The sequence below is a fragment of the Odontesthes bonariensis genome, chromosome 12 (assembly GCF_027942865.1).
Source record: "Odontesthes bonariensis isolate fOdoBon6 chromosome 12, fOdoBon6.hap1, whole genome shotgun sequence".
Lineage (NCBI taxonomy): Eukaryota > Metazoa > Chordata > Actinopteri > Atheriniformes > Atherinopsidae > Odontesthes > Odontesthes bonariensis.
This window is the reverse complement of record NC_134517.1, coordinates 34,888,475-34,904,873: the sequence shown is the minus strand read 5'-3', so window position 1 is coordinate 34,904,873 and position 16,399 is coordinate 34,888,475. Positions and strand designations below refer to the sequence as shown.

Genomic DNA, 16,399 nt, shown 5'->3' with positions numbered 1-16,399 from the left:
GTTGTTGGAAGTGCAAGCTGTAACCTACATTTTGAATACTTTTTAAAATTTATTAGTATTATTATGTTTAAAAATAAAAACAGGAACCTAAAACCGAGGTCTCAAATGTCAGGTTTTTAAATTTGAGGAGCTAAACTGTCCCACCTGAAACTTAATCTGTTCTTCTTCAGCTTCACTTTCTTACAGTCTGACTTAAAAACAGGTTTTATTCATCTCTGCGAGCGACAGCCGTAAAAACTGTGTAAGAGCAAGCTTCATCTGTTTATCAGCGTATTTAATGAGCACCTCAGGAGACCTGTCTTTACCCAGCAGGTTCGACATATCCAGGGTATCTTTATCTTAACTAACTCCAACAAACACACTGTTTATTCTCACAAGCCTCATTAAATAAATCCTAAATCAGAGTCTCTGAACACCAGAAGACATAAAGGATAGTGTTACAAATAGGGCTGGGCGAGTTAACTCGTTATTATCGCGTTAACTCGTTAATTACTTAACACCGATAAATATTTTATCGCGCATTAACGCAGATTTTTTTTATTTTATTTATTTATTTTAATTTTATTTATTTATTCTTTTTAATTAAATTTTTGGGGGCCTTTGTGCCTTTAATGGATAGGAAAGTTCAGAGAGACAGGAAGCAGGGGGCAGAGAGAAGGGGAACAACATGCAGCACAGGGCCGTCCGATGCGGGACTCTAACCGGGGCCAGCTGCAGAATCAGAATCAGAAAAGGTTTTATTGCCAAGTCATTTTTACATCACGAGGAATTTGGCCTGGTCTGTTTGGTGCCATAAAAACAAAAAATATAATAATAATAAAATAAAGTAAAAAATGTAAAAATATATGTATATGTATAGTCTTTGTAAGACTATAGCCTCTGTACATGGGGCGCATGCTCAACCCACTACGCCACGGACCCCCCCTGTTTTATTATTCATTTTATTATTGTAAAAGTTTGTTGCTCACAGGCTTTTATTTTGTAAAAGTCTGGTGCTCACAGGCTTTTATTTTGTAAAAGTCTGCTGCTGTCTGCTGTGGAACAGGAAAAGAAAGTAATCGGCGGATCCACCAAACATGGAGAAGGGTACGGAACTTTTACTCGGCCATTTTCATTTTAAAGTTCTTCCAGACGGCGGAGTCGACAGAACCAAAGTCATCTGTAAACACTGCCAAGTTGAATTGTCTTCTCAGCGTAGTAGTTCCAGTCTAAAATATCACTTAAAGGCAAAACACACAACTGATAGCAGCAAGTCATTCAAGGAAACAGACAGTGGAGCGAGGCTTCTACATAAAAACTACAGAAAGATGCTGATGTTAAAAGTGTGTTTGCACAACAAATGTTATGGCACTTTCATTCATATGGCAGCACATTTAAAATAAAGCTAAATGCTAAAGGCTATACACTACTTTTGGATTCATTTTTGGACTTTGCGTACAAATGCGATTAATCGTGATTAATCAGGGAAATCATGTGATTAATTAGATTAAAAGTTTGAATCGTTGCCCAGCCCTAATTACAAATAAACAACAGTAAAAACATTGCAAAGTCTTCCTCTGCTGATGTTTCTACGCTCAGGGTTGTGTGAAAAATACTTCTGAGGAATCTGGCTTCAGAGTTTTTATATGGTTAATGGATTTTTCAGAGACAAACTGAAAGGACGTGTGTGTCCTCACCAGAATATTGATGTCTTCAGACTTGTATATGAGCATTCGGATCTCCTCAGGCTCTGCACTGAAGATCGCCTGGACGAGAGGAGGCTGGTGGGGGGGAAACAAGACGGTCACATGATGTGAAACAAGAACATGTAATCAATTCAAACAGCTTTTTCAAAGTGAAGCGACATGATGAGGGAACATGAGAACGTTTCCTGAACGCTCCCACGGCCTGAAGGGCTGCCTGTGTGAACACAACTTCAGACGGTGGGCAAAAAATGCTGGACTTTTTAAAACTCCTGTCACTTCTTCCATCTGCTGCCACACAGACAAACTCCTGTGGAAACATTCTTTGTAGATACGGATCAGTAGAATAAAATGCTTGTGCAATGAAAAGGCCTCAGTGAAGGGCGATGTGTGGAGGTCACGTCTCAGAAGCCCTTATTTTTCTTTCTAGTATCACAGACACGAGGTAAATATAGGCCCCCAGCACACGCAGCAAATACAGGGACAGAGACGGCAACATCCGAGTTAACCAAAGACCATGAAAAACAGAATGCTAGATGTACTGTTCATTCACTCGTTTAAAAAAAAAGGTGAGACTAGTGCTCAACAGTAATGTTGATATAAAACCCTGTCGAAGATTGTCTCAAAAACTCAAGACAAGAAATATACAGATGGCTAATTAGCTACCGCACGTTAACTGATGTTTTTAGAATTATTAGGTGTTTCTGAAGCTACATTTTCAATTATAAACTGTGGCTACTAAAATCTTGGTAGAAGATTTAGAATAATTTGGTTTTATATCACCTTTTTTAAGCCAATATTCCAACAAATCTTAATACTAATATAGCAGCTAACGTTACTTTGTTAAGGCTAACATAACGGCTAACATGTTATCTGAGCCAATGTAGTGCAGCTGCTAACATTACTTTGTTTGGGCAAATGTCACAAAGTGCTAACATTAATTGTTTGGGTGAACGTAGTAGTTAATATTACTTTGTTAAGGCTAACATAGACACTAACATTACCTTGTTTAGACAAACAAACCATGCTAACATTACTTTATTCAGGAAAACATAGAAAACATAATGTGAAGGCTAACATACCTTGTTTAGGCCAACATAACAGCTAACATTACCTTGTTTAGGCACAGCCATTATAACGAACAGCCTTGCCACTCTGTATTAAGCCCCATTGTACCGGCTTTTTGGCTGCAGTTCCACCAGAATTCCACTGGGAGCGTCGGTGGAGACCAGAATGAATGGGGCCCTATGGAGCTAGATGCTACAAATGGTCAGTTTCACCTAAGTCTCCTCAAGAGCGCTCGATTTGAATGTAGTTTCTGAGAGCTCAACATGGGTTTCAAGTAAAAAATCTACTGAACGAGTACATATATCGCTTTGATTTCTTACTGGTTGGCTTCTTGTTGTCCACAACGCGCTAGCATTGTGCTAATGACAGCTGGTCGACCCGCTATGTATGACGTCATATACACTTCAAATCCTTTTTTTAAGCAAATGAGTGGCTCTAAAAATCTAAATCTCAGCCATGGGTATTTTCTAAACACCCTTTTTCGAAAACAACATTCGAATTACTAGAGAAAAAATTATATCTTGAGATAAGGGCACGAAAGGGCGTATAGCTCCATAGGACTCCATTCATTCTGGTCTCCAAAATTGGGCGCCCCACGTGGAAAGAGGGTGGAACTGCACCCAAAATCGCCTCGTTGGAAACCGGAAATGCACCGTGAGTGGCGTATCTGTCCTATTATAGAATCTGTGGTTTAGGCTAACACAGACGCTAAACATTACCCTGATGAGGTTAATATATCACCCAACATTATCTTCTTTGGGCTAAAGGTAGCTAAGCCGCTGACATTACCTTGTTTTGGATAACGTAGCAAAGCTGCTAACATTACCCTGATAAGCATATTACACCTGCTAACAGTATATTGTTTGGGCTAACATAGCAAAGTTGCTAACATTATCCTATTAACATTAATGTACCTGCTAACACTACCTTCTTTTGGGTAAGATATCTGCTTACATTACATTGTTTGGGCTAATTTAGCTAAGGCTAACATATTTTCTTATTCTTAAAATACTTATGTACAGCAATTTTAAAAATTGTATTTTATTAGAACCGATACAAACTAACAGTAACCATCTTATAAAAATTGCTGATATGGTTACAACTGTAACAAAAGTTGAATCTGCTGCCTTCAGACCCTACGTCCATTGGAATGGACATGACATATTTCTGTCTCTAAACCAATAAATACTCTGTAATTTAATGATGCCAGCAGTGCATGTTACTGACTGGATCCTGATTATCCAATCACAATCATTTCATGACATTGAGCAAGCTCTGAGAGAGTTACAGACATCAGACAAGACGAGCATGGCTGAGCGACTGCAGAGAGGGAAGAGTAAGTGTCCATTTTCAATCAAAAATATCTATTTATGTTCATGCTGGCCAAATAAATTTGCTCTCAGTATAATTGTAACAGTTACAAGTGATAATATTTGAAGTTATTTTGAATATATATCATATCATTAATTCATGGGATTTTTTCAAAGTCTGATGTCCGTTGCAATGGACATCAGGAGTTTAGCTAACACTAAAATGTTAAGTGTAAGAATATAAAGAAACAACATACTTGTAAGTTTTTAATTTTCATACAGTTTACTATGGGAAAAACAGATTTTTCAGGTAATCTTATCTGCAGTCACACATCTATTGTGATCATGTGCTTGTTCAGATTGCTTTATTTCTGTCTCTTCTTGCAGGCTCCAGGTTTTACTGGTGATGACCTCACTGCTGTTCCCTGCTCACTCTGTGATACACCGTCAAGTTCATGTGCATGTTAAAAACTGTACACAGACTCAAAACCATGCAAACATCCAGTTCCAGATGTTTAGGTCATACCTGATTGGTTACTATGTGGAAAAACTCAGCATTATTTTCCTTATGTTTTTCATGACATTTTACGCCCATTTTGTCGTGGCGTCCATCGGATTTGACATGAAAAAATACTATTAAAAACATGAGATATCAAAAATGTGTTTTTTGCACTTTGTTTTTATGTTGGAGAGGAGTCAGAATCAGTTTGAAAAATTTTTTTTGCTCAGCCAAAAAAATGCAGGTCTGAAGGGGATATATAATTCAAGACTGTATACTGTAGATGTTACTGATGACTCACATCTAACACTTTACTTCCTGTGTGTTTCTGCTTCACTTCCTGTTGCACAGTCTCTCCTTCTCAGAAACCTGAGAGAGGAACCAACCACAGAGCAACGTTTCACTTCTGCTTTGGAAACTCAGAAATACTTCCTCATGTGACCTGTTTGGTCCCCTTGAATGTGAACGTGTACATTTATCAAAAAGTATTCTATACATTCAACACTTAGTAAGAAGCTACTTTAACAACAGTTACAACTGAATTTGGAGTTTGTAAACTGTCTAAACTTCCATCTTCAGGCGTCTTTACGGATGATCTATGAGGTTATTCTTAGTTCAAACCATTCCAGGACCTCCATATTTGTTCCAAAAATATAAAAAAAAACAGTTTTTTTCTGTTTGCATCATTGTGAAAGTGGTTCAAAGGTGAACCATCGTGCATCGGTTTTCCTCAAGGTCCTCTCTGTATATGACTGCAAAGCTCTTTTCTTTAATTCCCTCCAGTCTCTTTGGTACACAACATGATGCTGCCACCACCGTGCTTCACTGCAGTGATAGCATTAGCCAGTAGCGACGCATCATCTGATCTGAGAATCTATTATTTCCTGCTTTTAAAGTATCCTAAATGTCATCTGACAAACTCCAGAGAGGCTTCAACCCTTTTATACTCAGTTTCAAACCCATAAAATCCCGAAAAAGGTGCAAAGCTGTGTTCGACCTTTGAAGAGCGACTACTGGGTTCTGCATCACCTATTTGCAGAGGTGGGTAGTAACGAGTTACATTTACTTGAGTGAGTTTTTGAAAACATTATACTTCTAGGAGTAGTTTTAAATCTCTATACTTTTTACTTTTCCTTGAGTAGATGTGTGCAGCAGAAACTGTCCTCTTACTCCGCTACATTAGGCTACAATGAGCTGGTTACTTTTCTTCTTACCTCTTTGGTATTCTACGCCTCATTATTTTTATCCCCCCGCGTACGCCTCATTTTAATGTTTTATTCTGACAGAGAGAGAGACTTCCGCCAAAGGCTCTACCACCTGACTGTGTTCCACCAATCAGACGCAGCCGTGCAGTCTGGTCACGTGACCGTACTCGATCTCAGCGGCGGGACGGGTTAGCTTTAGCATTAGCAGTCGTAGCAAACAAACAAAGAAACAGATGAAAAATGTCAGAACCAACGGTGGGAAATGAAGACGCAGACGAGGCCTCATACTGAAAGCATGTTTACCTTACAAAGAGTGAGAAACAGCAGCTACATTATGTGTCTTCTGTGTCAACCAAAACAAACGCACATTTCAGCAGAAACTCAACTTCTAACTTGAGGAAACATGTAGCGCTAAGTTTCCTAAACTCGTTTTTCCCCCCATGGATAGGTGAATGTTTCTTTTTTAGGTTACATATGGGTTACATATGTTTTAAACATTTCCTAAGTCTTTTTTATTTTTTATTGAAGTTCTTGAATTTACCTGGATTATTTTAATTTAAGCTATTTTGTAATTAATTAATTCATTTTAATTTATTTGATCAATTGGATGAACTCTAATCTGCCTAAAGATGATTATTTAGTATTTTTGTCTGTCTGATTGAATGCTTGTGTTAACAAATAAATCAGACGTTACTCAACAGTTACTCAGTACTTGAGTAGTTTTTTCACCGAGCACTTTTTTACTCTTACTCAAGTAATTATTTGGATGACTACTTTTTACTTTTACTGTAACAGTACTCTTACTTGAGTACAGTTTTTGGCTACTCTACCCACCTCTGCCTATTTGACTCTGGGAAGAGTCTTGGTAGCTCCAAATATCCTGGAAATGAGGCCACGGAGCTCCTGGAACACTCAAAGATCCAGAAATGGTTTTGCTTCCTCATCCCTGCAGCTTTATCACAGAAGTCTAAAGAGATTCCTTGAACTTTAAGTCTCGGTTTTTGCTCAGATTTGCACTGCTTTTCAGGATCTTATGTACACAGGTGAGCACGCTCTGATGTAGCAAATATGTTACCATCATGACGGATCACATCGGATCAGCTGTTTCTGTTTGCAGACATTACGAACACTCGCTGATATGAAAGAACAAAGACAACAGTTGAGAATTATCTTAATTTTTCTCTCATATATGGCCATGGCCACTTGTTTTGGTTGTGGCTTCTTCATCCAAGTTTTGCGTCTGGTTAGCAACAGCCACTCTGTTTATAACAGCCGTGTGGAGTAGATCCTATCGAGTTACACTTGTTTATTTACTCCAATCCAGGTGATTAAATCAAGCATGATCAGCGTTTTATCTGCTTCAAATCTGTTTGACAGTCGTCTGGAAATGACTAACTTACCACAAATGGACTTCAGTCATGTTAAAGACAAATCTTAAGAGTAATTAAGTGTAGATTAATGAGTAAAAAGATGCTAATTTGATTCGCTGCTAACTCACAGCCCCTGTGAAATGTCAAGTTTAATTTACATGAGATATAACTTGCTAAAAATTGTAAACTTTTGCATAGAGACATGTAAAATCAGAGATATATAGGTTGAAAAACGAGGGAGACTTTTTCAATCTGGGCTCATAAAATTGAAGGGGAACTGTGCCTTTAAACAAGCAGCCGACACTTGGCATGCACTCCTAAAAGCCTCAGCTGGCATCAGTCTCCATCTCAGTGCAGTCTGTGATCACATAGTCAGGACTTATGTACGCAGGGTGTGTGAACCGAAACAGGAAATAAGAAGTTGCATCGTGGTTAAAGCCTGTAATTTCTGTGACCATTTTAATAATTTAAAAACAGAAGAAAGAGAAAAAAAAGGACTTCAGCAAACATTCTCAACCAATAAAAGAAAAGCTGGGTAGACATGGGAACGGAGGCCTGAGAGGAAGTGACATCCTGACTTTGACTCTCATTCTGGTCTTCCTGGGATACCATCCCTGCAGGCTATCTCAAATATAAGAGGTCATTGTTGCAGCACACATGCTCACATGCATATCCCCCACAACACACACACACTTCTTATTAGGCTTAAGGCCGAAGCAATGTGACCCAGATCCCATTAGGAACCAAAACAACTGGAAAGTGTTCTTCAGCTCAGCCCAGCAGAACAAACTGGAAACAGATCCGTCGTCGTCTCATTCAGAAAGATAAAAAAACCTCTGTCACATTTCATAAAACGCCTTGTTTTGTTTGGTCCAAACACAAAAACTATCCCACTTAAATTCATGTAAACTATAAACAATAAATAAGGTCTTTAACTTTAGAGACTGAAGCCAGAGAATATCTAGAATTCTTGCTTATAAAGACACAAATAGTATTTGAAGTAAGTCACTAACAGAGAGATTAATGTTCAGATTTTACTCCAAATCACCTTCAAGTCTTAGCAAGAGTTTTTATTTCTCTGTTACAGTAAATTATGTAGATGGTGTCATCTGTTTTTAAGATTAGAATTATTTGGGCTGCTAACATTTCTTTAATTGGGCTAACATAGCTTCTAATATGACTTTATTTGGGTTACTGTTAAAGCTGCTAAAACTACACTATTTCAGTTATTTTGGTTCCTAACATCATTGGACAAACATAATTTTGTTAAAATGAACCCTGTCGCTTAAGTTATCACAGCTGGGCTAATGTAGCTGCTAACTTTACCTCATTTGGGATAGTGTGGCTGCTAACATTGCTTTAATTTGGCAAACATAGCTGCTAATATGGCCGTGTTTAGGCTAATGTAGCTGCTAAAATTACCTCATCTTGGCTAATGTAACTGCTAAAATGATCGTGATAGTGTGGCTGCTAACATTGTCTTGTTTGGGCTAATACATCTTATATTACATTAACTGGGCAAACATTATTTACATAGATTACGCTAGATTGTTCTACCTTGTTTGGGCTAATGTACCTGTTAACATTATTCATTGTTAGACTGCTAATACTGCTTTAATTTGGCACACATAGCTGCTAATATGACCGTGTTTAGGCTAATGTAGCTGCTGAAACTACATCATCTTGGCTAATGTAACTGCTAAAATTATCTAATTTGAGTCAACTTGGTTGCTAACGTCATATTGTTTGAGCTAATTTAGTAGCTAACATTACATTAGTTGGACAAACATCATTTTGTTAAAATTAACCCCTTAAGTTATCACAGCTGGGCTAAAGTAGCTGCTAACATTGTCTTGTGTGGGCTAATACATATTATATTACATTTACTGGGAAAACATTATTTATATAGATTACACTAGATTATTCTACCTTGTTTGGGCTAATGTACCTGTTAACATTATTCATTGTTGGACTGCTAACACTGCTTTAATTTGGCAAACGTAGCTCCTAATATGGCCCTGTTTAGGCTAATGTAGCTACTGAAACTACCTCATCTTGGCTAATGTCACTGCTAAAATGATCTAATTTGAGTTAACTTGGTTGCTAACGTTGCATCGTTTAAGCTAATTTAGTAGCTAACATTAAATTAGTTGGACAAACATAATTTTGTTTAAGTTATCACAGCTGGGCTCGAATAACTGCTAATATAACCACGCTAAGGTTAATCTAATAGCTAACTTTATATTGATTAAGCAAATTTAACTACTAAAATTAGCCTGTCATGTTGAAATGAGTCATGTTTATCATATTTGACATATTTCACACCAACTCTCCCCTTCAGCCTAAAAACTTCTCAAGTTCACAGCATTAGTGTTACTCTGTTTTTTATCTTCACCAGCAGTTATATGAGGTGTTAACATTACGAGTCCAAGAGGTTTACACATCAGGAACCAGAACCAAAGCCAGTTATCAAAGCCACACTCTCTAAGACCCAGTGATGCAGTCTTTATCTTCTTGGCCTCTTATCCTACACAAACGTCCTGCATCGGATTATCTGTTTTCATTCCAAAGACATGCTGCAAACACACACAGGCAAACCTGGAATACATGACGTTCATGTCCCGAATACACAAACACACCTCAGACATCCTGACCAGTGTCTCCATCCAGAATATGTGATCATACCCAGAGGTGGGCAGTAACGAGTTACATTTACTTGAGTTTTTGAAAGCATTATACTTCTAGGAGTAGTTTTAAATCTCTATACTTTTTCCTTTTCCTTGAGTAGATGTGTGCAGCAGAAGCTGTCCTCTTACTCCGCTACATTAGGCTACAATGAGCTGGTTACTTTTCTTCTTACCTCTTTGGTATTCTACGCCTCATTATTTTTATCCCCCCGCGTACGCCTCATTTTAATGTTTTATTCTGACAGAGAGAGAGACTTCCGCCAAAGGCTCTACCACCTGACTGTGTTCCACCAATCAGACGCAGCCGTGCAGTCTGGTCACGTGACCGTACTCGATCTCAGCGGCGGGACGGGTTAGCTTTAGCATTAGCAGTCGTAGTAAACAAAGAAAGAAACAGATGAAAAATGTCAGAACCAACGGTGGGAAATGAAGACGCAGACGAGGCCTCATACTGAAAGCATGTTTACCTTACAAAGAGTGAGAAACAGCAGCTACATTATGTGTCTTCTGTGGCAACCAAAACAAACGCACATTTCAGCAGAAACTCAACATCTAACTTGAGGAAACATGTAGCGCTAAGTTTCCTAAACTCGTTTTCCCCCATGGATAGGTGAATGTTTGTTTTTTAGGTTACATATGGGTTACATATGTTTTAAACATTTCCTAAGTCTCTTTTATTTTTTATTGAAGTTCTTGAATTTACCTGGATTATTTTAATTTAAGCTATTTTGTAATTAATTAATTCATTTTAATTCATTTTATCAATTGGATGAACTCTAATTCCCCTAAAGATGATTATTTAGTATTTTTGTCTGTCTGATTGAATGCTTGTGTTAACAAATAAATCAGACGTTACTCAACAGTTACTCAGTACTTGAGCAGTTTTTTCACCGAGCACTTTTTTACTCTTACTCAAGTAATTATTTGGATGACTACTTTTTACTTTTACTTGAGTCATATTATTCTAAAGTTACAGTACTTTTACTTGAGTACAGTTTTTGGCTGCTCTACCCACCTCTGTTCATAATTACATAAAAAGCCGTTTGTTTATTTGACAAAAGAAGTCAAATAGTTTGGCAGTGATTTATAAATAATAAGAAATGTCATATTTGAGTTTTAACATGTCTGAGCGCAGACAGGAAACACCGGAGGCATCAAGAACAAGACCGACTACATTTAATATAGAGACACAGATATGAGCAGCAGCACCAGTCAGAAGTCAACAACTTCCTGTAGTCGGTTTGAATTCTGTCTGCTGGAAACACGAGTTCTCTCCCCTGCAAAGCTCGTCGGTATTTGAAATGAAAAGACATGAGAAAAGTCAGCTGAACAAAAGCGCACGAGCAGCTCGTTCTTATTCACAAAGACAACCGAGAAACCGAAGCTGCGGCATCAGGGTTAAAGCTGCAGGTCTCAGGTTGAAAAGGTTCCTGCAGCAGAGGCATTCGGTTATCAGTCATCATCAGCGTGTTGTCTGAAAATAACAGGAAGTCCTACAGTTCTGGGTCACACACACACACACACACACACACAGAGAAATAAAAAACAGCTCTTCCTTCCTTGAAGACAGATCTGATAGGAGCGTCAGATGAGGGGTTTCTACAGTTGAGACATGACTGAACAGACCAGAGAGGAAGGTGCTTCCCAAAGAGAAGCGCAGGGACCTGCAGGGCGGCCCAGTGATGTATGAAGCACCACAAACAGCACGGAGATCATCTATTCTGCTCTGGTTTCAGCTTCCGAATGAATGCTCATTACTCTGTACCAACAGCCCAGCCAAAATCATCCTTTTATAGGTTCATATACCTTCAGTTTCATGCAGGAACTCTGTGCTGCCGGACACGATATTTCTGTTTAATCTGCTTAATTTCTCATTTTACACGAGTTTTGTTTTTTAATCAGTTAAATCATTTGTTTGCGTCTCTATGGAAGTTTTTCTGTGCCATCAGAGTTTGAATACGAATTTCTACAGCATCAAAATCAGACTTTGAATTTGAAAAACCAACAGTGTAAAAATAAAAATCAATTTCTAAAAACAAAATTCAGTGTAAAAAAATTCAACTTAAAAAAATTCTGTGGAAAAAAAAATTCAACTTCAAAAAATTCTTGGAAAAAAATTCAACTTCAAAACAATTCAAACTTCCATATGTCTCTTTTTCTTAATGCTATAAAAAGGTTAAAGCACCCAAATGTCCCTCCTGTTCTGACAGGAAGACGCACACATGCTGACATCCTGTCAGACTGGATTCAATAAATTTAGACCGAACGCATTTCCTGGATTTAAATTTGACTCGGTTTTTGTTTCCTTGTGTGTCTCTTTGTAATCATTTCGTCCGTTTGTTGCCGTTTTGAGGCTCTGCCGAGCATCGTTTGAGTCTCTTTGCAGTTATTACACATCTGTTTTTACATGTTATGCCTCTCTTTGCAGCCGTTTCTGTCAGAACTCGTTGATTTCAACGAGTAAAAGAAGACAGAGGCTCATAAGTTCGATCCATATTTGATGGTTCAGCAGCTCTTTTTGAGATTTTGACTGTGTAAATGTAAATTTATTTTATTTATACAGCCCTTTACAGACAATCCTTACGATGTACCAAAGTGCTTTACAGCAGGTAATAAATAAAGAGAAGAAGTAAAAACACATTTTTACACACTTTTTGTGTGCAATAAGTTGTCAATGAAGTCGTTCCAATTCCTGTTTCTCTGAATATTTACATGACTTATCGAGGGTTTACTATCATAGAAGTGGGCAAACTCTGCAGATGAGCATCATGTGATACGATCAAAAGCTCCAGAGCAGAAGCTTAGGGAACCTTGTGATGAGACAGTTGGTCGAGGATGTCTCCTTGGGATGAAAACGTTATCGCTGCAGGATCTTTGCACCAATGACACATAATAAATCTGCATTTTCTACATTTTTAACTGATGACTCTGATGGCTGAAAAGTCTTTTACTCTGATAAACGTCGCTGCATCTTCTCTGATTAACTGCAAATCGGGATTCATAACCTTTTTCATCCAGTTCCTGCTCTCAGCTTCACTCACAGAAATGAATTGGCGGACTTTCGATGAGTCGATTGAATCCCTGGAACATCTTCGCAGAGGTGGTGGATATTAAGAGCCCCAAAACCACATTTTTATTTATTTATTTATTTGTTTAAAGTTAAATTCACTTCAGAAAAACTAAAAAATCTTTAGTTTGCATGAAATTTGACAGTGAAAAGCAGAAAATTTGAATATTAAACATTAAATTAAATGCAAGCTGGAATAATTAGCTGATTGGATATGGGGTGAATCTAAATTGTTTTTTTTATAGCAGATTAAAGTCACTTTTAAACAAAAAAAGAGTCATTTTTTATAGGTTCAAACAAAGCAAACAATTCAAAAGCAAAAAATGAGTCTTTTTTTGTTTATGACACATGATAAATCTGCATTTTCTACATTTTTAACTTATGACTGATGGGTGAAGCGTCTTTTACTTTGATAAACGTCGCTGCATCTTCCCTGATTAACTGCAAATAATCCAAAATGGTGCTTTTGAATTGTTTGCTTTTTTTGAACCTATAAAAAAAAAAAGTCTTTTTTTGTTTAAAAGTGACTTTAATCTGCTATAAAAACAACTTAGATTCACCCCATATCCAATCAGCTAATTTATTCCATCTTGCATTTAATTTAATGTTTAATATTTACATTTTTTAATGTTTAATATTACAAATTTCATGTAAACTAAAGATTTTTGAGTTTTTCTAAAGTGAATTTAACTTTAAACAAATAAATAATTAAATAAAAATGTGGTTTTGGGGCTCTTAATATCCATCACCTCTGCGAAGATGTGAGAAAAACTCATCGAAGGAACAGTCTGCCAATTCATTTCTGTTCGTGAAGCTGAGAGCAGGAACTGGATGAAAAGGTTATGAATCCCGATGATTTGCAGAAAATAAACACAAATACTGCACTGACTGCAGGAGGTAGCTCGTTCAAAATTAAATGTATTCATCATGACACAAAAATCACAAAATATAGTCCCTTCACTTGTAAACTGGGATGGTGAACCCTGTTATTTCCTAAATTAAAACAGTAAAAAGTGTGCGTTTACATGCGTACTTTTACAATAAATTTGGGAAAAACACAGACATAAAGGTGACTAACCCAGCAAAGATAGACCATAATGCATCGTGCTGAAGGAAGATTTTTAAAGATCAACCAGATCTACAGCGTACAACCCAAAGCGTTCTTTTATCATGATGATAAATCCACCATTTAATCATACTACATACAACAATTATCCGGACACAGCTCCCATCTACATCACTTTCCGTAGCTAGGTTAGTTAGCTTTTAGCCAGACGTTTATTTTTATTAAACAAAAAAAACTAAGAAATTAAAAACTGGATGAGATTATTTATAGATTCACAAAAATAAAAACAAACACCTCCAATGAGTTTTGTCGTTGCCATGGTGAGCAGCTCTAAAATTATCACGTTGCAACAGAGAACAAGAAAATTTCCCTCCACGTCCTTCAAAATCTTACTGGAGTTGAACAGCTTATGTCAACAAAACGCCAAATAAATTAAATATGTATGAAATATGTAATTAAATTTCATATAAATGTGTTAAAAGACACAACAAAAAAAATCACACAGAATCCAAAGAAATCACAGCTCTATTCTGCTAAGCTAGGCTAGTTAGCTTGCTAGTTAGCTTTGGAGAGAGTAAGTTTTCTTATTACCATTATAAATCATTTTTTCACTTTCAAATTTTACATTAAACAATAAATTAAGAAAATATATATATGAAAGACACATTACGAAACTTCATAAAAGAAAAAAAGTGTATTAACTGCGTTAAGTCATGGCTAACCAAGCTAGCGTCACTATTCCTTTTTTAGTAGCTATTCTTCAATATTATCATTTTTGTCTGAAAATACTTTTTTTATGATCGTTTTTATTTCTTTAAGGTAAGGTGAGCATAAAGTCTTTTTTTATTATAAATTCCTGAATTCTGTGTTCAATGTATTTTAACTGTAGGGTCACTTTGCTCTCAAACAGACGCAGTTTTTACACAATAAGAAGACATAATTTCTGATTAAAATTAAAACGCTTCAGTAAAGTACTGTGTGAGTATTTGGAGGTTCATTTGGTGACTTCCCTTTAGTAACTGGTTTACTTCTTGCGGAAGGAAAATGAGCGGGAAGTCAGAGCTGTTCTGTCCTGCTTTTAAAGGACGAAAATCTGAACAGTCGTCCAATTTCATTCATATTTATGCGGGTGTTCTGTGCACAGTTTGTTAAAATAAAAATAAAAAAGGTGTTTTTATTAATATATATATAAATATATATATATATATTCGGCTTGTACATCAGACTGAATGGCCAGGGGGCGACACAAAGCCAAACAAGGACATTAAAAGCCATCTGAGGCAGACAGAGCAGCAGAGATGCTGCGGCTCTGATGCTAAGCTAACAGCTGCTAGCGGCTGAGTCTCACCTGGTCGGCCAGCTTGAGGACAGCCATCTCTGGGTCAACTGCGGCTGCACATCCACTCCGCTCCGACGCCGCCTTTCTCCGCTCCTCCCGCGGGACCGGAGGCAGGCTGGACGGGAAAGCTTTGAGGCTCCCTAACAGGCTCCCAGACGGATGGTGGTGATGATGAAGGCCGGGCCGAGCACCGCGGCCATCAACCCCGCTCCGCTGACGCTGTCTGCGGCGGCGCTGCTCAGCCGAGGCGGCCGCAAGGAGTCGCAGGGAGGCAGGAAAGGCTCGACCCTCCGGTGTAAACAAGCCACATTTACGGGCGCTGCCGCCGCTGGTTCTGCCGCTGCTGCTGCACCGAGGTCCCGGCCGGCTCTCGGAGCCCTACACCACCCACAGAAAGCTCCCTCCTGCCCGGTCTGCGGAGCCAGAAACCTCGCAGAGGCAGCCGGGGTGAAGTCAGCTGAACGGAGATCACACAGGAAGTCGATGCTTCTCTCCTCTTTCAGATGCAGAAGTGGAGGCGAAGCTTCCTCAGCATCAACAACAAGCCCCTCAAGCCTGCCACCCAGCGGCCACAGGCGGCCAACAGAGAGAGATCTGTGGGTGAGAAAGAGCCGAGGCTCCACAGTCCGCTGTCTGACCTTTGGTGCGGGGTCATGTGGGCCCCAAGGACCCGACCCGGGAGCTCAAAGGTTCCAAAAGCACAAACAAGAGGCGAAAACTACACAAAACACAGCAAGAAGCCGGAAAATAATAACACAAAAGACAACAAAAACACAGAAAAAAACATGAAATAGATACAACCAAAAGGAGAAAAACTATATACACAAAGAGCAGAAAAAACTGAAAGAAACATGAAATAGATGCACAACAAAAAGCAAAACAAAATACTAAAAAACAGAAAAAAACACATGCAAAGATAAAAAAAAAAAAACATGAAATAGATGCACAACAAAAAGGAGAAAAACAATAACACAAAGAGCAGAAAAAACAGAAAGAAACATGAAATAGATACACAACAAAAAGCAAAACAAAATACTAAAAAACATTTAAAGAAAACGAAATATCAATAACACTAAATAATTCAAAAACAGACACAACTAAACAGA

At 38.0% G+C, this 16,399-nt stretch overlaps 1 protein-coding gene across 3 annotated transcripts in view; it reads right to left on the bottom strand.

The window, feature by feature from the left end:
• The window catches only part of ankrd44 (ankyrin repeat domain 44), a 57,174-nt gene extending 41,399 nt beyond the window's left edge, over positions 1-15,775 (bottom strand). For all 3 annotated transcript variants that reach the window (XM_075480227.1, XM_075480228.1, XM_075480229.1), the window contains exons 1-2: positions 15,303-15,775; positions 1,677-1,760 (exon numbers count right to left, since the gene is read on the bottom strand). In XM_075480227.1, the coding sequence (XP_075336342.1) occupies positions 1,677-1,760; positions 15,303-15,329 (111 nt within the window). In that variant the 5' untranslated portion in view covers positions 15,330-15,775. The remainder of the gene's footprint in view (positions 1-1,676; positions 1,761-15,302) is intronic.
• Positions 15,776-16,399: the final 624 nt, after the last annotated feature.